We start from the raw sequence: 23828 nt of genomic DNA on the forward strand, positions 1-23828 counted from the left end.
AAATGTGTTAGTTATGTTTATGTATTTTGTCTGTCATTTCCTGTTTTATTTTGTACTTACCTCTTGTCTTTCATTTCAGGCCCTGTTTCTTCCTCCCCTTGTGTGTTTTCCCACCATCATCAGTGTCTGCCCCGCCCCTGATTGTTTCCACCTGTTCCCACTCACCTCATGTTTAAATAGTCCTGTCTCTCCCCTGTCCTGTGTCAGTTCATCTTGTTTGTTTCCCCGAATGGTCGTGCCAAGCCTCAGCTAAGAAAAGATCGCTTTCACTCATGTCAGGTTTTGTTGTTTTGTTTATTTTGTAGGCTTAAGTTTCTTTCTTAAGTTCTCTTTTTGTTATGCATAGTTTTTCCTCCTTGTGAGTGCTTTTTGTTAATTCCAGTACCTACTCTGTTAAAAGGAATTTCCTGATCTTTGAAATTAAAGATACTTTTTTTACATTTAAGACTTTGTCTCTGGGTCGTGCATTTGGGTCCATCAGTTTGTGTCGAGGTCCTGACAGGTTGTTTGTTTGGTTTGACTATTTAAAATTGTTCCAAATAAGTTGCAATGAGAAAATGCATATTTTTCACCCCACCATATATATATATATATATATATATATATATATATATATATATATATATATATATATATATATATATATATATATATATATATATATATATATATATATATATATATATATATATATATATATATATATATATATATATATATATATATATATATATATATATATATATATAATTGTTTTCCTAAAAATATGACATTTTGGTATTTTACTTTAGATCTTGAAAATGCCCTTTGCTAAAAACGTTTAACTCAATGTCAACAAAATCAAACAAGACTTGTGAAGCTTCTTTTCCCAACGTTTATATTTATATTATGGAAATCATATGCATAATAAAACATATTTTAATAAACTCACGCCTCATTACATTTTTGAATATTATATGAATCAAAGTAATCGACCAATGAAGTTTGAAGAAATGTCTAGAAGTTTATATTTTCTCTCCCTATAACCTGAAATGTCTCCTTGTTTTTCAGACTGTGGAGACCTGCATAGATCTCCCGTACACAGCAGCATTCTTTCTGATGAGGACATGATGAGGCAGTCTGAGTGTGCTAAATGAGACGCTTCATGGATGGAACGTACAGATTTACCATCAAATACCCACAATCACAGCTGATTATAGCAAGGCATGCCGGAGCAAGTAATGTCTGACTGTGTGAAAAGAGAAGGGCACAGGTAAGCTTTGGGAGTAACAGATTACATTGTAACGGTATAACATAATCAGCATACAAAAAGAGTAACTTCCCTTCAAGCTTCATAAAAGAAGACGTAATCAAATTACTGTTACATTTGTAAAAATTGGTGATTACTAGCAGGGTTACAATGTCATAAATAAACTCAAGAAGAGCATAATAGTGTTTGTTGTAAAAGGATCAGATGTTATCTCTTCTCTGTAAACTGTACTGTTCTGTAGGCTAATACTGTCAGTGTGAATCTATATGCCTACTGCCTGAATCTGCTTTATGGTTTCATTTATATAGAATATAAATCTACTAATAAATCATGATGTATTATTATAGGATATTCTACCCAGCAGTCAATCAAGTCATTTACATTTTTCTCCACGTTTACCAAGTGCAGCATTGACATTATTGCATTAATGAGTCTATTTTACACTGTAGTATTGCTACCTTTACTTAAGTAAAGTCTCTGAGTACTCTTTCCACCACTGATCAAATAATGTGTGTGAGCTTAACTGTGTGTATTAAACTAAAACGGAGCAGCTCAGATTGTATTTCTGCTTTTGTGTGCTCATGTGTTCCATTGATGGTGTATAGGCTACTGCCTGAATATGCTTCATGAATAAAATCTCTGAGCAGAGGACACATTTTTAAAACTAAATATCTTGGTTTCTTCAAGTAGCTGCAGAATCAAAAAGAGTAATGGAAGTAAATAATGCATACAGTTTCCAGGCTAGATGAATACCTCCGCTTTAGTTGTGTGCTTTAGCCTTGCAACTATGTCACCATTCCAATTTCCAGCTCAGATCACAGTTTGCCTTTGATGATGTGACAGCATATTTGATTCTCGAGGCTCGTGTCCGAATGGCCCCATACTTGGCACAAACACTGCCAACACGCAGCCTCTGATCAGCTGGACCAGCATTCTAAGCACACTTTGAGTCCAATAAAGCATCAGAAACAGAGAGCAAAAGCTGAAGCTGAAGCTGTGAGGAAACCATATGAGCCTGATCTCAAAGGAGGCAACATACTCATGGTTGTTTCAGTTATTGTTCCAGGGTCGAGGGTCAGAGTGTGTAGGGTGAATTCTGATGATCTTAGTACACAATTATACCCACATGCCGTCGAGTTGAAACACCCACACAGAAAATCTCTCTCAGAGTTATTGCTTTTTCTGGATGATGCTTAGGAGCTGGATGTAATACCTTAGCGTTCAAAGGCTGAGTTATGAAGATGTCTGCGATGTAATTATGGAGAGCAATAACATGGAAGTAGGTGTAACTGTATGAGGGGGAAATGTCTTTGAAATACAGAGCAGTCTGGACGATATACCAGCTGTGATGAAATGCCCCCTTCTAGTGTTCAGTTCACAACATTGCAACTGTTTTCAATACACTACTTTGCATGGAAATGGTTTCCACCTCAAATATAGTCCATTTAAAACATTACATGTACTTAATTACATGAAAAGGCGGATAATAACTTCAATTCCTATATTTTCATGACTCACATACAACATCAGTATTGGAAGCGGTGGCGGTTCTGTTAAGTTTTCAAGACGTTTTTGTGAATCATAGCCCACAAGAAAATAAAAACCATAAAATAACATGATTGGTGTTTGTTGTACCATCAGAAGTTGTGCCAATGACTGAGTTGCAATTTTATAAAATTACATTATTGGAAGATTTTTAAAGTCCATTAATTCCGAAAATATTCCAATACAAGAGAAAAACAAGCAACACTTGTATATAGAATTGTATAATGCATGTTTTTTTTATATAAAAAAATATTTGTTATTTCAGACATTTAGCAAAGTCTAACTATACTGATTCACAGATATGAGAACTAACTGTTGAGTAATAAATAATTGAGTTGAGTGTTTCATATTCAGTAATTCATCAATTAGAAGCAATTATTAAGTGGCACAGATCTTTAAAAAGTCAATGTGGTGGAACTTTTTACATTGCTGCTAATGGTTTTCATTGAATTATTATCGTTTCGTAATCATTTTAGATTTTCTTAAAGTAAAAGTGATTTTGCACTGTTTGCAATTATCTGTACTTAAAGGTGGGGTAGGTAAGTTTGAGAAACCGGCTCGAGATACACTTTTTGTTATATTCCATGGAATGCTCTTAACATCCCGATAGCAATGAATATCTTAAGTGCTTTGACAAAAAATCCATAAAATGTTTTAATCTGTGGAAGCCGTAGTACTGTAAAAAGCACGACCAATCATCTGAGCCGGCCCGGCTAAAATAACTGGATGGCCTACCTGCCTGTCAGCCTTCCATCTGTGCACAAACTTATCTCGTGCCCTCATTGGTCATGTGCGCGTTCGTGTGTGTTGGAGGAGGGGCTCTGTAAGGAAGTGGCAGATTTTTTCCGGCTGTGTATTTTCAAATTCTAGCGCACTCGAGCCGGTTTCTCAAACTTACCTACCCCACCTTTAAGTGCTGAAACACAATCATAAATTGTATTATCACGTTTTCTTCTGGAGGGGGGCCCCAGGGGGTCCAACAACAGTGTTACAGGAGAACTGGCCCTACCCCTGCATAGTTTACAAAAAAAGCATTGAGTTACTTTTATCATGAGTACTGCTTGCATTTTTTATATAATGTTTTTTATAAATGTTTTTGTTAATGTACCTTTATTTACCTACTATGACCCCAATAGGCAGTTGCATTTCCCCCCCTTTTCCTCCAATGACTTAGGTATCGGGATGATAATGTTAAGATTTAAAAGGGCTTTTTTTCCTGCTCATGTTCAGGTTCATATTTGTATTTTGTGTCTCTACATGTCTCCATGCTTTAATGTTCAAAAAAGTCTTTATTTTTCTCATACTGCCTGTGCTGCAGCACCTCTTTTCACCCTCTGTCTGAAACCAGAGCCCAGTCTGCTCTGATCGGTTACTGTAGCTGGCCGGCTCTGTTGTGATTGGTCAACCACTCTATTACATACAATGTGTTGGAGCGCTAACCAATAGAAAAGCAAGTGTTACATAGTGATGTCACTATCTTACGGAAGTAAACAAAGGAGTCCAATGGAGGCATTTCAGGCAGGGGGGGGGGGGGGGAAGTGTGTGGGAGAGAAACTCCCTCTGGAGGGAACACAGGGATTTTAGCCTTTGCAGACCATGTACATGCACAACATCCTATATAACACTACAGGAGAGGGAAAGTCCCCCAAAACTTCAATAGGGCCCCTTTAAGCTAATTTTCCATTACATGCGTGCAGTTCACTTTTTATCCAGTAGATGGCGAGCTTAGACAAGATCAGTTGAACAAAAACACTATAGTATGTGCTGACATGAAAATAAATAATGTGTGTCAAACTGACATACTCAAGGCTTATATACAGTATTGTTATAATTCAAATACTACAATAGCAAGAGGAAAAACATCCCATTTGCACAGTTCGACAAACGCATGGACACATCATGTCTTTAAATCATCTGCCACTCAATAGGTCAACACACACGAGTGCAGTCATGCACATATTCACACATACAATTCACAAACCCTCCATTTCCTGTCTCTGAAAACACCTCTCATCCCTCAAGAGGCGTCCCCTCAGTGTGTACAAGTCTATTTCCTCCCACTGACATGTCCTCACTTTGGCAGCCACACTGTACCTTCTTGCTCTCACTGCCAATTTTAGCAGATGCTCACATCCCCACACACTATGGTGGTACGTGAACATGTGAAAATAAGACTAGAACACACACACACACACACACACACACACACACACACACACACACACACACACACACACACACACACACACACACACACACACACACACACACACACACACACACACACACACACACACAGCTTGTCAACTCCCCTGCTGCTGCTCACAGATGACAGGAGGCCTCAGGATGGAGGAACATAGCGCTGTGAAAGGAGAGGGCAAAAATACAGGTTTGTTTAGACAGCGTCCAGGTGTGCTACTTGTGTTCGGAGAGAAAAGCGCGGGCCAGAAGGTACCACAGAAAGAAATTTGCTCGTGCATTATTAATCGGATCGCTATAGGAATTGTCAAGCATGCATGTAGTTACATAAGGGAATGTTCTTTTGCTCCTCTGAGATCTCCGCTGTTTGTTGGGTCAAATACTTTCTTCAGGAACACGTTTGGGCCCATCTTACGCAACAGTCTCTATATGTTCCACCTCTGGAGCACACACACTCTCACACTGACCACCGTCTTGGCCTAGTTTTCCCTGGATGTTCTAGCTCCAGGGCAGATGCGTTTCTCCCCAGAGTGAGTAACGGATATTTTAATGGACAGAGAATGAAGGCTTCGATAGTAAAGGCAACATCTGGCCTTAAAGAAAACATTTTTAAAAGGTCTGCTGAATGCAGAAGACAGGAAGTCAATACTGTAATGCCATCTGCTCTAGGGAGGTCGTTTAATGCTCATAGGGAGATATTCTGTAATGTTCACCCATAACATAATGATTACTGTATCCTCCAAAGGCGTTCTCACTGCCATATTGTGTCGTTCAGTGGCCCTACATGTCAAATAATGACCCTCCACGTACCACTGTAGTGTCAGTTTTGCCACCCTTTTGATGGCAGTAATTATGACGTGAGTAAAGGAGAAAGACAGGTGACATTGTATAAAGAGTCTTAGGGGTGTGGATCAAGCCCCCAGGTGACAAAGCCAATTGTCGTATTGGCCAAACGGTGGTATTACAACTTCTTAGTCAGTCATCATGGATGCCATTATTGACTTACATTGGGAAAGAGATGTCTGTCAGTTGGGTTTAATGCGCCACTGAGCAACTTTTATAGGAATGAAGAAGCCCCCTACTCCAAAGCTGTGTACAGTTCCTCCTTCCTTACTACATCCATGGGGTGGTCAAACTAAACACCTGACTATCAGGCAACACACTGTTTATTTATGTGGAACAGTGAGTCAATGTTTAATAATACTTAACCATGATGGTTCCTCAACCCAACCAAGTACTTGTGTTCCCTAAACATAACCTAGTAGTAACATGTAGTTCTGAGCTTGCACCATCTATGTAAAACACTTCACTTTCTCAAATAATTAACTAAAAAAGTAAACGCAGTGTTGAAGTCTCCCAGACAACCCTGCTCATTGAAAGATATGGGATTTGTCTCCTGCCTCTTTGTTTGTCTGCCATGTTCTCCTATGCTTAAGAAACTCTCAAGCCTCTCAAAGGTCCTCCTCCCTGCTGCTTATAGTTTTTCACCTAAAGAGCTCTTTAAATAACTTTGTGGATAATGTTCAACGATACAAGGATCTAATAAGGGGGATGTTTATAATGTGGAACAGCAATTAAAAAATACATATAGACTGACGTGATGGATTAAAAAGGAAAAGCTTCAACGTTTTCACAAGATTTCAATTTACTTTTCCATTGCTTCAATATCAAAAGCAATGCAAATAAAAAAGAGAGAAAAGACAAATCCAAGAGATGTTTTAAGTGTGTTATGTAGAACACCAGAATAATATGACATTAGAAAATAAGAAACTAAGATATTTAGGATAGGATTGTATTCATAGGACAATCTGCCTGTCATGAAGCATATTCAGGCAGTACTCTATACACCAACACTGAAACACAAGAGCACATACTCCAGTTTAAAAAAGCAGAAATAGAATCTGAGCTGACAGAAAATGCTCCGTTTTAGTTTAATACACACAGTTAAGCTCACACACACTATTTTATGAACACATATAGGTTCACATACTGAATAAAGAAAGTGAAAACCATAAAGCAGATTCAGGCAGTAGGCATCCTTTTACAACAAACACTATAAACTCCTTTTATATTTGTTGTAATATTATAATCCTGCTTGTAATCCCCACGTTTTAGAGAAATAACAGGAATTTGATGTCTTTTATTTAACTGTAAGGGAATACAGTTATAGATGTTCTGCATCTTGATTTTCTAATCCCGGTTCATGTAATCTGTTATTACCGAAGCCTAATAGAGTCACTCAAAGTTTAGTCAAAGTATTACAACAGTATTAGCATCATTGCACCTTATAACCAGTGGTGGAATATATTAAAGTCCATTTACTCGAGTACTGAATTTAAGTACAATGTTGAGGTACTGGCACTTTTCCTGAGTATTTCAACTTTATACTTCTACTTTACTACCTTTTGGAACCATACTTTTTTCTCCAATACATTTATCTCACAGTGTTACAAATTACTTTAAAGATTTATATTATGAGATAATATAGAATATAAATCAATTTATAAACACACGTTCACATATAATTAGAGGCAAAGACATGGATGCTGTTAGACATCCAGTAACAGCATGAAAAGTATGCGATATGAATGCATAAATAACCATAATCCAGTCGTTTCATTTACAGTATTCTTAAATTAGCCATAACGCAATTCAAGTACTTTTGGTACTTGCCAATACTTTTGTAGTTTTACTTAGATTTTGAAAGAGTATTTTTACAATGTATTTGCTTAATTTAAAGGACACCTATCATGCTATATTTAAATGATATATTGTAGGGCCATACCTATATAAGGTATATTTATACGTTTCTGTTTTCAAAATACCAAACAGATCATGCATTTTAGCCATGCCTCATTTAGCTCTATTTGCTTTTCTCCAGCCCTGTTTTTGCAGGGGGCTGATTCTGTGAGCTGCAGCTGACCACGCCCCCCTGCAGGAGAGGGGAGCGCGCTCTGATCAAGTCAGAAGAGGGGGAGAAAAATAGATCTCCGTCCTCCGTGTTTTATTATATAGAGTCGTGATTCATTTGTTTTAAAGCTCAATAAAGAAGACCTTTGACCGGCACTTTTCTAATTTTGTCCGGAAGATTTAAACTTTAACGGACATCTTGACCGGCGAAAGAAAACCTAACTGAAACTCTGCCGCACGGTCCCCTCGTTCCTTGGAAGAGGCGGAGAGGTGGGTGTTTGTCATCTGCTGGTGGACTAACCGGAGAGAATTACAGTGCTTGCCTCGACGGGGAGGGATTGCATTGAATTAAAGCAGCGGGAGCAAACGCTTGCCTCAGGGAGGGAGAAAAAAAGCCACAGCGGAGAATAAACAGAAGGGTAACCATGGTAACCATGCACGGGAAGTCTTCTTCGCTGCTTTTGTGGCAGACTACAGCGCCACTTACAGGCCTGGCATATGTACTACAGCGTCTCCAGCGTTTTCGAGCGGCAATGGCCGGCTGTGGCCCAACCCCACATTCCCCTGATAGGTGGAGAGTTGGCCCAATAGCCGTAGCGCCACCGTCCTGACGTCAGGACAGTGTTCAAATCTGGATCAGTTTTTATCAGATCCGTTGCAGCCCCTTTTTTAGAGATTTGGGTATGGAGGAAAATAGAGAGGGTTGTGTTTTCTGACACTTGGTGAGTTCCCTGGAACACCGGGGACACATATTCATGTATAAAAGACGTACAAAAGTGCATTTTGCATGATAGGTGCCCTTTAAGTAATGGATCTGAGTAGCCTACTTCTTCCACCACTGCTAATAACAAAACTAAAACTAACAAGACTTGAAGATTCAAAAAGAACTTCCTACATATGGCTCCATGATTTGTAATGCCACCTCTTCTTAGGAAACACTTATTGATCATCCAAACGTGAGGGAATATTCGCTGATCTCATTTCAAATTGAAGGTGAACAGGCACGGGCACGCGCTTTTTAATACAAATTTCCCCCTGTACTCCTGGTGCTGCGCCCGCGTATACGAGAACGCGCTCCATCGCTGTCATCAGTACAACATCAGCATCTTCCGGGGGGTGCGCGCAGAGAAACGGGAGGAGGAGGACGGAGAAAGAGAGAGAGGGGGGAGAGAGGGAGAGGAGACATACTGGATAAAGGCTACGACAAAAACATGATGATAATGGAGTCGAGGCGGTGGAGGATGTCGGATTTACGAGAAAGGACTGTTGAGATTTGACAGAGGGCTCGTGTTGAAACCTGTTTTATTTTTTTTTTTTCATTTTTCGCGTGGACACTGAAGGCTACCGGAGGGGAAAAGGGTGAGCACCCCCCCACGGATGCCTCGGAAGGTAAAAACGGGCTCCACCGCTGGCGCAAGAACGGCACCGAGACGCACCCCCTCTCACGGATCGGTAATAAAAGGACATCCCGAAGGAAGCTCCGCACTGATGGATGAGGATGAAACCCAGCTTTAACCCACCTCCACTGTGAAATTACAGGGGAAAAATCCTGTTTATATGGATTTTTTTCAATCTTCATGGTGTAACCCCAAAAAAGCGAGCCTTAGACAGCAATGTTGAATCACTGGTCTTGGTAAATTATTCATTATAGTGGTGTAGGTATGGCTATGATTTTTTTCTACTGCTCCAATGTAGCATTTCCCCCTCATTCAGTTTTACCATGTTCAGCCTTGTGATATCACACACACATTTGCAGGTTACATTTTTCTACCGTGTGGTTATGTAGGCCCACTTAATAGCCTTTAACAATAGCCAAAGTGGGGGAAATTTAAGCACATTTGATATAGAGTTGTTTTCTTCTACGAGGGGGTGGAAAGAGAGATACAAAACCCAAACATGTTGCCTTCCCAAGAAGCCTCCAAGATCTACCATGACAATTACATGCGCAACTCCCGGGCCATCGGGGTGCTGTGGGCCATCTTCACCATCTGCTTCGCCATCGTCAACGTGGTGGTGTTCATCCAGCCCTACTGGATCGGAGACAGCGTCAACACGCCGCAGGCCGGCTACTTCGGTCTCTTCCACTACTGCGTGGGCACCGGGCCGTCGCCCAACCGGGAGTTCACCTGCGTGGGCAGCTTCTCCGACTTCAGCTCCATCCCGTCCGGAGCCTTCAAGGCGGCCTCGGTGTTCGTGCTGCTGTCCATGGTGCTGACCCTCAGCTGCATCGCCTGCATGATGCTCTTCTTCTTCTGCAACACCTGCACTGTTTACAAGACCTGCGCCTGGATGCAGCTGCTGTGCGGTAGGTGATCCTGGCATTGTTATCTCTTCGAGAAAATGCTTTATTTCGTTTTTTTTCAGGCAAAGAGATGCAAAAAAACACCAGAAACTCGATTAAACACAGTGTTTAAAGTGCACACAAACACACATTGCAGGCAGCCAGGAGTGTTGATGTTGCTTTACATCACCATTTAGGTAATAGGATATTTCCCATGCATTTTAAACAGAATCATAATTCCTTTATTCGTCCAACAGAGGGAGAGTTTACATTTTAACAGCAAAGTTTAGATAGTTTTCTATTTTCTTTCCCGTCTCTATTTTAATATTTAAAATATTACAATTTACAGAAGTACACATTCAAGTAAGATTGTAACATTTAGTAACATTTTTGAAGGAAGTGTGGTAGCAGGTAGGCTACTGTAGTAAAATGATATACTGCACATAGATACAGATTCGTGTTTCGGAAAAGGATGGACTAAGAAGTAGCATCCAGTACTAGTAATAATATTAGCCAGGAACAGACTACACATAAGTGTTGTTGCACACAATGGTGCATAGTCTAATGAATGCATTCTTTTGTTTTAGACTTTTTAGTCAGTTAACCAATGCATCTTTACAGTCATCGCTGCAGCCTTTTGTTCTCCACATTAAACAGCAAAGGTATGTTAGATAGGACAATAACATGACCATATGAAATTCCTACGTGAAGGCTGGAGTAGTGACATCATGAAACATTGTTACAGACTCCTGAGGTCAGTATGCTTAGGACCAGCACGTTCTTACAGGACTGGTGATTGTAGCAATAAGAAGCAACGTGTTTGTGCAGCAGATCCATTGTCTGAAAACACGCTGCAGTCCAAAGGGTAAAGGCCATGCACTGTTGCAGTTTTATTTTCTGCAATATTCTAAAATCCAATGGAAAAATCCCATTGAAGGGAGCCCTTGCGATGCCAACTTCCGAATCGGTCTAAAAAAACATCATCACTGCACCAATAGTGGGCTGAAGAAAAGCACTGATTGAAATTCAAAATCGCATCAGTTTTGCAATTTTGCTTAATAAAATCAACTAAAAATGATTCATATTATGAATCATAAAATGACATTAATCCACTAATTATTTCCGCTGAGTTTTAAGCAGTTTTATTCCACTAACATGATATTAAGGCAATTGCCCATATTGTATGATCTCTGTATCTCACACAGGAACATCAGGAATTGTGTTGTAATGCAAGGCGATTAGATGTCACAAGGCCAAGTGGGTAAAATGACCATGTCAGCGAGACTAAACCTATGAGTAGCATGAGCGTATCTTTCAGAAGGAGCAAAGAAATCACGATTCTTTCTCGTAGGCACATTTTTAGGGAGCCTCCTGTGTACATCCAACTTCTTTATAAACTGATCAATGTGATAAATAGGCCAGGCAGAATAGCGTGGGAGTGAGTTTTCTGTACAGAAACAGTCAGCATGAGAGGGAGGGAGAAAAGGAAGGGGGAGACAGAGATAGAGAGAGATCAGCACTTTTTTTCCTCCTGTATTGTTCTTTTCCTCATCCTCATCTGCCCACTCTGTGCTCCGTTCTGCCGAGTGTGTTGAAAAGGTGCTCTGAGGTCAGCAATAATCAGACAGAAAAGCAGACGTAAGAAATGTGCTCTCTTTATCTAAATCTTCATGACTTAACAGGAATGGGACCCAGGTCCTTCCACAAGCCATTCATCAAGCAGGACATAAATGAAATGCAGTGGAGAAAAGTCTAATGAAAAACTTCACCACAATTAACTACAATCTTGCATTGAAGATCCTACTTAAATGTATAATTTCAATTTGTTTTGTATTCAAATGCCTTTAAAGGACTATAGGTTTAAATGTAACGTTTCCATATATAATGCCTGAAAACGACCAGGTATAATAGGTATAGTACGTTTTCTGTATTCAAATGCCTTAAATGGAAAATGAAGTTATCATTTGTAAATATTTTGTATTAAAATGCCTTAAAGGACAGGACCAAGGTATCATTTGTAACTTTTTCATATTAATAGGCCTCAAAACAACAAGACTATGGTATAATTTGTTTTTTGTCTTATTAAAATGCCTTAAAACCACTAGACCAAGGTATAATGTGAAACTTTTCGCAGTAAAGTGCCTTAAAATTACTAGATCAACATATCATTTGCATATTTTCTTATTAAAATGCCTTAAAACAACAAGATCAAGGATTCATTTGTAACTTCTTCATATAAAATTGCATTCAAACAAGAGAGACTTAGGCTATATATTTTGTTAAGTTGTGTACTTACATTTTCCAACATGAAAATGTTAGGACTTAGGACTTTACTCACTTGCTCTTCACTCAGTGCAGAGTCCTCTCACACCGATGAATGTGAGAATGAAAAAGTGTGTGATGATGGTTGATATGGAGCAAACGTGATGAGAATGTAAATGTGATGACTCCGTTGAATCACAATAGCCTGTTTATGGCTATCAATACCCCCACCCTCCTTCACTTATCACCATCTGGCTGAAATGGTCCATATCTGCAGGAAGGCGATACATGACAGATTTATTTTGAATGGTCACATACAAGATTTTTATTGTGAAAAATCTTTGTTGATTAACTTTTATGACATGCCAGGGTCAGCAATTTCTCTATAAGTTATAAAAACATCAAACATCTAGCCATTATATCACTTCATCTTGTTCAAAGTATAGATTTAATAGGCTGCGATCAACTTCTACTGAGCAGAAGAAGATATTTACAATACCAAATGTAAAAGTAAACTTTAAAGAGGACATACAGTAGTACATGTATAATCAGGGGTGCACATAACTGGTACGCAGGTACGCATGCGCGGCAACGATCTGAAATGCGTACAACAACGTTCACACGCTCCGCGGTCACGAAGCTCTGTACTCTACTACCACCCCCCCCCCCCCGTTGACAATCGCGAAGCGCTGTACTCCACCCCACCCCCCCCCCCCCCCCTTGACGATCGCGAAGCGCTGTACTCCACTGACGCCACCCCCCCCCCCCGTTGACAATCGTCAGAAGTTGGAGTACCAAACATCTGAGTACCTCACTGAGAAAGTTGCTTTAATGTTCAAAAAGCTCTTTATTTTCCTCATACTGCCTGTGCTGCAGCACCTCTTTTCACCCTCTGTCTGAAACCAGAGAGCAGTCTGCTCTGATTGGGTAGTTGGCCAGCTCTGTTGTGATTGGTCAACCGCTTTGAGAGGTGTCTGGAATGTCCCGCCCCTTAGCATATCACGTACATTGGGGAGCAGTGGTAGCCAATAGAAGCACACGTGTTACATAGTGATGTCATTATGTCACAGGTGTAAACGAAAGAGTCCCATGAAGGCGTTTCAGGCAGGGAGGGAGTGTTTGGAGAGAAACAAAGGGATATTAGCCTTTGCAGACCATTTAAATACAAAAACCTATAGACAGGAAAGGGAAAACCCCAAAAAGAATAATAGGATCTCTTTAACCTCTTAAGCCCTGAGCCTGTTTTTCAGGTATTCACCCTCTGAGTGAATACCTGTTGTACCTGTCCGGGGCTAAGCCCATAGGACGATGCTCTGATGTCATCACCCTCGCACATTTGTCATATGTTTACAAAAAACGATGTTGACACTTTCTCGTTCTTAATATACAGGTATGCTATATTTAGGGTCGATATGTGTTGAATTTACTTTAAAATAGCAGATCACTGTGATTCGGCTTAGTGAACGTGTGTCTCTTCTCCGCAGCTCCTCCGTGCAGAGAGGCCCCCCCCCCCGTTGACAATTCACGAGCGTCTAACTCTCTCCCCCCTCCCCCGTCGCACCTTCTAACAGAACCCCCCCACATATCAAATCCCAATTTAACTGCTCTGGAGCAGAAATGAAAGAGTTTTAAAAATGTTTACGTTTTGGTAAGTTTTTAGGGAAATGTTGTAATATTGCAACGTTGGCCTTAGGTGGGTGGGAGCAGAATTTCTGTATTTCTACTCACATTGTCTGAATAAATATATTGAACAACTAAGGGTTAATTTGCAGGATTGATTGCTTACTTAGCCCTATATCAGTATATAGCATGAATAATAATCACACATCACTCATATTTGTTATGAATAATCATTTATCATTTATTAAATAGTAAGTTGCTTTGGATAAAAGCGTCAGCTAAATGCAATTTATGAAAGCCTCACACACAATTTTTTTAACAAGTGTTTTTATTGCTCTTGGGGCATTAAAAACAAGATTTTAACTTTAGTTTTTTATATAATATCTGCATTTTCTCTTGTGAAAAACTAAGTCTTAGTTTGGCCATAGTTATTTAATATATAGCGCCATCTCCTGGTTAAATCCTGAAATTGAAAATCTGGCAACGCCCTCTTGGAAAATAGTGGGAGGGCTTAACATTCCCAGATACTGGTCTTTGGCAGGTCTTAGGCAGGTAACTGGCTGGTAGTAGGCAGGAAGCTGTATGCTGGAGTCTGAAATAAGATGCCCCATCTGTATAACCGCTAGAGCCAATGGAATCGAGGGAAAGTTATATACACACCAAGGGTGTTTCTCAATCGCGAGTAAAGCTGCTTCAGAGCCACTATTTCAAGCATACTACGTCATCGAGTGCCGCCGAAGTGCTGTTCCAATCTCCAGTATACTTGGAAATCTACCGAGCCCGGCGTACTCCGTTTGGAGAAATATCGAGTCTGCACATGAGTAGACTTCGCGGTCTTAAAATCCCCACAATGCTTTGCGCACGGACCAATTTCCCCAAATCTGTGGCGGAAGATGTAATGCGGGGCCTCTCATATGACGCACACCTGCACACTTGCTAGCGTGTTCCACACTTCGTTTTCCGAATGCCAGGAAGTATTCTTGACTCGCTTCTGAAGCAAGATGCTCGGCAGACATGTGCTACCAAGCAAGCGTACTCGCGATTGAGAAACACCCCAAAACGTTAACAAATAAGGAGTGAGAGTGACGCGTTACCAAAACCGGAAGCTGCATACACTCTGGTGGCTACCATTAGCAGCTAACTTTTCCGCTCCGATTTTTACATAAAAAATGGAATTATGGATTATAAATAATTTTTTAAAAGGCACAGATACATTATCAACCTATGGATCAACAGTTGTAGACATTTTTTTTTTCGTTTTAATGCCATTGAACACGTCTTTTGACCTAATTGACAGCTACGGTGAGACGATCTGCCGTAAAAGCTCCGTAAAGGTACGTGTTGTGATGTCTGTGTTTGCTTCCCCTGTCGCAAGTTCGGATCGCTCAGTGATGATACTATAGCTAAATAATCAGTGGAGTCTCAGCTTCAATCTGCTATATTGTATGTGCAGCTACGATAAGTAATAAGGGTATCTTTATCTTGAATTGTGTGCCGCAGTGCGTTAGAATTTTTTCGCTCAGGGGTCATTTAGACCCTTCTTATGAGACTTGTGTTTTGTTTTGGTAAAAATGGTTCATATCTTCAGTTAGCTGAGATTCTTCCCGTTAATCTGGTGCTACACATTAATAGTTTCATAAATGTTAAGAAGCCCTGAGACATTATCTCGAAAACAAAAAGGTGGGAGGGGTCCAATGGGGGGACCGCCGTGCTTAAGAGGTTAAGAAAATCAACAGCATTTGTTCTTGATTTTAGAATATGTGTATTCCCAATGCTCAAGGCCAACCGTGAACAATTACACACATTTGTATTCTCACACCGAAATGTATATCACCGTTGCCACTATTTTGCGGTCGCACGTTGTTACGTCCCGGCTCGTGGAAAGTAACATATAACCAATTGAAATTGGTAAAGTGGAAGTTGTTTAATGACTGAGCACAATACAATTGGCAACAAACAGCCACAATCAAAACAAAAGGCCACAAACAACACACAACAAAAACAAACAAACAACAAAAGGAACTAAGGGAGACTCTTTAAATAAGAGTTTTAACAAGTTAGTATAAACAAAATAACTAACAACAAAATAAACTAAAGAAAACCTCACTTCTAAAGTGGGATAAAAAGAATAAGGCTAACAAAAATAGGCAGTCACCAAAACACAGCCTGGGTAGATTAACCACAGTTAACGTTGTATTACAAGATAAACAGAGTTACAAGAATAAGCACAAATATACACACAACCTAGTTAACCACTGTTGACAGAACTAGCACAGAATGTACGGAGAGAGTACCGAGAGACGTCTGCCACAGATTCAGACCTCTGTCGACTAACTGAGGTGCACACATTCTTGTAGTTTTCCCCGGAAGGTGTGTGCGGGGATTGGAGAGTCGGGCACGGCATGCTCCAATCCAGATCTTCGGTCACGCCTACCGGGGGAGGGACAGGAAGCCGGCATCCCATGGCGTCTGTGCAATGGCACAGCTCATATACATATAACACACAGCTGCAAACACTTACAGAAAGGTTAATGGGCAGAGAGGAGGCGGCGGCCGTAACACACGTCAAAAACTTCACAAGGTTTTACTGTCCTTCCAGTGGATGTGCATGATGTGTGGCAGAGGTACGTTGTCTAATGGGTTTGGCACCAAGCCTAATGCTGCTCACCACCTTGGAGATTATAGTTAAATCATCCACTCTGCCCTGCTGGGCGTAGCAGCAGGCCTCTTGGCTCTGTGAAGTGATGGAGTGCACTTCAGAAAATACAGTAAGGGCCAAATGTAACTGCTGGTGGTCTAAATCAAAGCCAAATTTAGGGAGCAGTCTGGGCCCTAGTCATGATTAAGTGCTAGCATGCTACTGCAACAGGAAAGTAAATCAGACATGTGAGGATTTTGTTACATCCACTCTCCCTAATGTCCACTGGAAGTATAGTTTGAACCTGCATATAGGACGGCAATTTCTCTGGCGGAGCTACATGTCCTATTTCTAGATTAATGGTTCCTTCAATTGCGGAAACTCTGCAAAAATTACGACATACTAAAGCTTTGTCATGACCATTTACATTTTTAATGCATTCTTATCACACTGCTTTGTTTATTTTGATTTGTCAATTTCTACATTCTATGGCCTGTTATTTCTGGGCTTAGGGTTAAGGAAACCGTCAGCTAGCTATAACAGAACATTTCTAAGGACGTTCTGTAGTACCCCGTCCAATGATATTAGTCCGCAGAAGGACGTCTGTTATATGTTATGTCAGCACTTTCGCTTTCCATTAATCCCTCAGAAAACAGTATTTTGGGTGTCTTGTGTGTCAGTATCAGATGCCAGGACCTGTGACGAAGCGTCTGTGTTCGACACCCTTGGAATAAGGCCAGGCTGGCTGAACTAATGGGACTTATTGGTTTAGTAAAGGTCACATTTAATGTGTGAGGGGAAAATGGCACCGAAGCCAAAACACTGGGATGCAGAGCTCTGGGCAGAGCACAGTGTCACAGTGTGTCTTGGATGGGCCAGTTGAAAAGGAGCCAAAGTTGGCCTATCAGGTTAATGCACTTGAAAACGACTATACGATGCCACTCATAACTCTTGGCAATAAAGTGTGACTGTATTTAGTGAATAATGGGCTTATATTACGCATAAGATCTAGACTGAAATGTATTTTTTCACATAGAGAAGAACAAGGAGGTGGGCTTGATTTCCCGTAAGATCTTTTAAGAGCTCCACTGCTCACACCTTTGCTTGAAATTTAGATTAAGTCCATCGAAAAAGGCTCCTGGGAAAACGGCTAGTGTTAGATATAATTCACCTTTTTGAACAAAGATTAATTTAGTGCAAGAAAGTGACTTTGCCTACAGAAATGAAGAGATCTGTTTTGTTTCTATTTGTTGTTCTCTTCCTACATCTTCTTCTACTCTCTCATCAGATAGCCCAGTAGCACACAAGCCATTCAGCATTCTAACGGTCTCTCAGTCTTTCATCCGCTCTTGTCTCTTTCATTATTTCACGCCTTTTCCTATCTGTTGCAATATTAAACAGAACTAAGCAGGACATGGGCCGTGGCACAGGGGAAGAGCCGCCCTGGGAGAAAAAACCTGTCAGCGACTGCTCTGTCTGAGTGTGTGTGCGAGTGTGTAAAGAAATTGAAATACCGTAGTGGAAAAGAGAGCATGAATATAAAATATCAATTGGTTAGGGTTAAGGTTATAAAGTTAGGCTGACATGCAAGCCAGTAGTTGCGTATTTACAAAGCCAACACTTACATGTGTCTATGTGTCTGAAAAGGGCGGTTGCTAACGAGTGGCTAAATAACTTACCAAACGTCATCATGCCGACTGCCGTTAGCTTAGCGGTGGTGTCCTCAGCCATGTGATAGCTTTTTATTTATTCAGATTGTATCTACGCTTTAAAAAATCTCAAAGTGGTGTTAATATATGGACATTATCCTTCTGAACAAAACATGTTAATTGTCATAAATATACATGTATTCTAAATATACTGAAATCCAATTGGGACATCACATTGCTTTTTGTCAAAGGAGCCCTTGCAATGCTAAATTCTGGGGCGTCATCCTCTGTCATCAAACGTGGAAGTCAGTCATCTGAGCATGTAGGGGTGTGTGAAAATGACCAGAAACCAAGTCCAAACTATAGCTGTGTCCGAGTAAACTTTGTGGGAAGGTAGTGAGCTTTATATGCTAACCACCCAGGTGTAGCTACTTACTGTAAGCTAACAACCTGGATCCTGCAAGACAGACAAAGGGCTAGCAAGCAGAACTCAGAGACCCCTAGTGGAGTGGAGGGAATGGTGTTTTCTGTTGCCGGCTTTACAACAGTAAAATCATGTTTATTGATAAATTGAACTGTGGTGTGTGCTCAGTTTGGCAGATAACCGCCTTGCTTGGCCTCTTGTTTCTCTGTGGTAAAGTAGTAATCAAAGCCAGTACAGGATATACAGAAAATCAGTGATTGCTGAGTAGTTACCACAAAAGGTTTGAATTTATACAGTACATTAATGTTGAGTATGCTATTAGGGTTAAATTGGGCACAGCAAAGCAAAATGTAGGTCTCGAGTAGTTTCCAAGATTGAATCTACAAATTATTTGATGTTCAGTTAAGTTTATGAAGAAATATCTAAAGTAGCATTGTTTTGTTAAAGGTAGGGTAGGTAAGTTTGAGAAACCGGCTCGATATCGCTAGAATTTGAAAATACACAACCGGAGAAAATCTGCCACTTCCTTATAGAGCCCCTCCTCCATCACACACGAACGCGCACATGACCAATGAGGGCACGAGATAAGTTTGTGCACAGATGGAAGGCTGACAGGCAGGTAGACCATCCAGTTATTTTAGCCGGGCCGGCTAAAATGATTGGTCGTACTTTTTACAGTACTACGGCTTCCACAGATGACATTTTTTAATGGATTTTTTGTCAAAGCACTTAAGATATTCATTGCTATCGGGATGTTAAGAGCATTCCATGGAATATAACAAAAAGTGTATCTCGAGCCGGTTTCTCAAACTTACCTACCCCACCTTTAAGTACAGATAATTACAAACAGTGCAAAATCACTTTTACTTTAATTTAAGAAAATCTAAAATGATTACGAAACGATAATAATTCAATGAAAACCATTAGCAGCAATGTAAAAAGTTCCACCACATTGACTTTTTAAAGATCTGTGCCACTTAATAATTGCTTCTAATTGATGAATTACTGAATATGAAACACTCAACTCAATTATTTATTACTCAACAGTTAGTTCTCATATCTGTGAATCAGTATAGTTAGACTTTGCTAAATGTCTGAAATAACAAATATTTTTTTATATAAAAAAAACATGCATTATACAATTCTATATACAAGTGTTGCTTGTTTTTCTCTTGTATTGGAATATTTTCGGAATTAATGGACTTTAAAAATCAAAATGCAATGTTAACTGCCAAGTAAAACATCAGTATAAGTAAGCAGGCAGGATCTGTTATGTTCTGATAGTTTAGTAAAAATTACGTTTTGCATAGCTCTCCTTTTTAGCCTTCTTTGACTCGGGTAGGGTTAGGGTTAGGGGTGAGATATATGCTACCTTTTTGTGCTTCCTATTCGAAAAAGTTTCTCCTGTTGGCAATGGTAAATGTCTAGGGCTTTTATTGTGAAAGGGAGATTGTGACACTGAGGCAGGCAGACTTTTATTATACTGTAAAGTGGAACCAAGCTAACATGATGGTGTCATTATTTTACATTGTGCAATCAACATACACTGTACTTCAACAAAATGTTGCCAATTTAATGTATTATTAACTATATTCAATATATATTATTCTGGAATATGTTTTTTCTTTAATCAGTACTTTTACTTTTGGTGTTTTAACTATACTTTGGTGCCAATTATCTTGTTCTTTTACTGAAGTAAGATTTTTAATGAAGGATGTTTACCTGCAACAGAGTTTTTAATGAGGTTTATTACTTTTACTTAAGTAAAGGATCTGAATATGTCATTTACTATGTAATGGATAGCAAGGCTGGTCATTAATAAAAAAACACAGACATGGTGATCAGGATCCCAATGCGACACCTTGCATCTCCCATCTTCACGTGGGAAGGTTGCTTACATATACAGGACAAAGCAAATAAATACGCACAGGCATTTTTATAAAACACTGCGTACCGGCGTAGGACGTGCGTGCGGCACGTCCTACACCGGTTTCCCTTTATAAATCACAATCAACTCGAAATGCGGCGCAGCTTTTGCGGGCTTCACGTAACGCCCACATTTGCCTATAAATAGTCAAAGAAACGCCCTGTATTAATATTCATTTTGACTGACTGCATGAAGAAGATCGCAGGAAATGACGACAGAACAGCTAAAAAAGACATCTCACACCATGGATGTTTCTCAATGTCGAGGGCGCTTTCTTGGTAGGACATGTCTTCTGAGTCACTTCCTTCAGAAGCGAGGAAAGAATCCTTCCTAGCCTCGGAAAACGAAGAATGGTGGAACAGGCTAACAGGTGTGCGTCATATGCGAGGCCCCGCCTTAAATGGAGCGTGATTTCCGCCAAAGATTTGGAAATTGGTCCGTGCGCAAAGCATTGTGGGGATTTTAAACAATCCCGAATCCATACGGTGTTCCGTTGCTTCCTGTCTGTCTTCTTCTGTTGATTTCTCTGAAGTCCAGCGATCTGTCGTTGAACCTCTTTCTTTCTCTTGTTTTCTTTTTCTTTACTGGAGACAGTTTACCCATCATGAAAACAAAGTTGTGTGCTCTCCACAAACATTAAAATGAATATTCAAAAATAATTGGATGGTGTTTTCTGAAAGAGAAAACTAATGTTTGTTATCCAAAGCTGACATTGAATCGACCGGACTTCTTTCTGCGGATTGATATGACTGCACATAGTCCCTTGACTACGGTTTGTTTGTTCTCCCTAGCAATGATAATTAACCACCTCTGAAATGTCCAAATTGACCAATCAGAATCAAGTATACAACTGATTATTGTAATAATGATAAATATATACCCCAAAATGTAATGCCCTTTACAGTTGTTGTTGTTGTTGTTGTTAAAATGGAACGCTAAACAAAGTAGCTTGTCATTACATTAAAGAATAACCCTTATGTCAGTTTTTGTTCTGAAAAGGAGAAACATTGTATTTGACCAATAAGCAATATTTTCATTTTGGCAGTTTTTTTTTGTTTCCCTCCCACTCTTTCACATGCACCACAACAGTGAAGCGGCAGAGCAATCAAAAAAGAGAGCGTGTGAAAGAGAGAATGAGAATCAGCGCGTGGATGACGATACGCTCTTGTTCCTATGTGTGTGTCTGTGTGTATTTGCACATTTGTTTGCGTGGCCAAACATGCGTCTGTTCACGTGAGCATGTAAGACAGCGGGTAAATGTGTTTATGATGGTGTGAGACCTGAATTATTAATACTAATGTTTTCTCTCTTCTCTGGAGCCAGTGTGATTTGCATTTTTTTTTGTATTATTGTAATTCTATGTGTTTTTTTGTTGTTTGTCCATGTATATAGCTTCACATTGGCGGTAGCGCCAGTGCAAGTATGTATAGATTGATTCGCCCACGTGCATGTGTTTCCAGTAGAAGCGCTAAATAGATGCTGCAGTGGTCGAGTTAAATATAGAACTACAGAGAGACACAGAGAGAAGTGGTTCCCCGAGGGATATCCCTGCCTTTCTCTCTCTTTCTCTCTGAGATTTCTGGCTGGCTTTTCCCAACCAAACGCACATGTTTTAATTATCACGCGCTTAATAAATAATTCCAAAGTCACTGGGGTGTAACTAAAAATACCCCAACAGCTGAATAATGGATTCCTTTGACCCTTCTCAGCATTGTCACTCAGTGTGTGTGCGTAACAGAGAGAACAGTAGGAAAGGAGAAAGCCCTAATGTATGGAAACATTGAAATGTCTCTGCTATACATCGTCTATGCTGCTCATTACCATGTATCTGAATAACATATAAACCTCCATTTCAAAGGATATATTGTGCATTCTCTTTCAGGCTTTTCACAATTTTAAACAAGCTTGATTCTCTTAAAGATAATGATGGTGCTCACGGTTCATCATGATCACATTATGATCAAGGGTGTTTTCACTCATGCATATTGCACAATGTTTATTCAGAGGTTGACTAACTCAGTTTAGCTAGTTTGACTAGAATTCCCTTGAATGCATTTTTAACACTTTTAATTAACTAGTTGAACTAGTTGAAGCTATTGTGTTTTGGGGGGTTTTCCCTTTCCTGTAGTGTGTTATATCGTTTTGTGTGCATGTAAATGTACAGCAAATGGTCTCCCTAATAGGGGGAGAGGAGCACCCTGCCTGAAGGTCCCCCATTGGACTGCTTTGTTTACTTATACTGTTTAAAATAGTGACATCACTTAAATTGGCTAGCGCTCCAACACATTGTACATTGACCAATCACAACAGAGCCAGCCAGATAACCAATCAGAGCAGACTGGGCTCTGGTTTCAGACAGAGGGTGAAAAGAGGTTCTGCAACACAGGCAGTATGAGAAAAAATAAAGACCTTTTTGAAGATTAAAGCATGGAAACATGTCACAGGAGAGGCACAACATGCAAATATGAACCTGAAAATTAGCAGAATACAGTATATCCTATTTAAGTGAAATAGCTATTTAAATGCAAGTGTTTGTTTTTTTACGATGCAATGAAAGGAAGGCTGGGGGTTGATTTGTTCATTGTTAGTATGTTCTTGCGCCTGCTGTAGTTGCTTGTTCACTCAAATTCATTTTTATTTTCTTACAGTTTTGTACCTTGTAATCCAGGCTTTGAGATAGTACCATACTGTACCTATAACAAAATAGATAGATAATCCACCTCACTGTAAACACTTTTGGTTGGAAGTCATTCATTACACTGCCTGGATAATCCAGGTCAACGTCAAATATTGTTTCTGGAACTAAATGTTGCTGTGTTTTTACTTTTCTTTCATTGTTCATAATGCCACAAACGTACATAAGTTAATGTTCAAAGTTAAATATCTATAGTTCAATGACAATTATTTTTCTTTGCATCCAATGCCATTTTGATATATTGTATGGCAAGTTTAGAGATGGCCAATAGACTTTTGTTAAGGCATGGTTAAGGTTATAAAACTTGATTGCTTGGGAAAGTTAGGTGAAGATTATAGATAAGGTCAGTCTCGTAACCCGTTGGCAATCAGTCAGATTTGTCCCCAGCAACAATGGACAGTATTTCTGGGGTTCCGGTGTAGCAAGCCT

At 39.8% G+C, this 23828-nt stretch overlaps 1 protein-coding gene across 1 annotated transcript in view; it reads left to right on the forward strand.

The window, feature by feature from the left end:
* The first annotated feature begins 9058 nt into the window (after window positions 1–9058).
* LOC117494374 (LHFPL tetraspan subfamily member 4 protein-like) overlaps window positions 9059–23828 on the forward strand; it is a 33510-nt gene continuing 18740 nt past the window's right edge. The window contains exon 1 of the mRNA XM_034145255.1: window positions 9059–10208. Coding sequence (XP_034001146.1) covers window positions 9800–10208 — 409 coding nt within the window. The 5' untranslated portion in view covers window positions 9059–9799. The remainder of the gene's footprint in view (window positions 10209–23828) is intronic.

Source organism: Trematomus bernacchii, unplaced genomic scaffold, assembly GCF_902827165.1.
Source record: "Trematomus bernacchii unplaced genomic scaffold, fTreBer1.1, whole genome shotgun sequence".
NCBI lineage: Eukaryota > Metazoa > Chordata > Actinopteri > Perciformes > Nototheniidae > Trematomus > Trematomus bernacchii.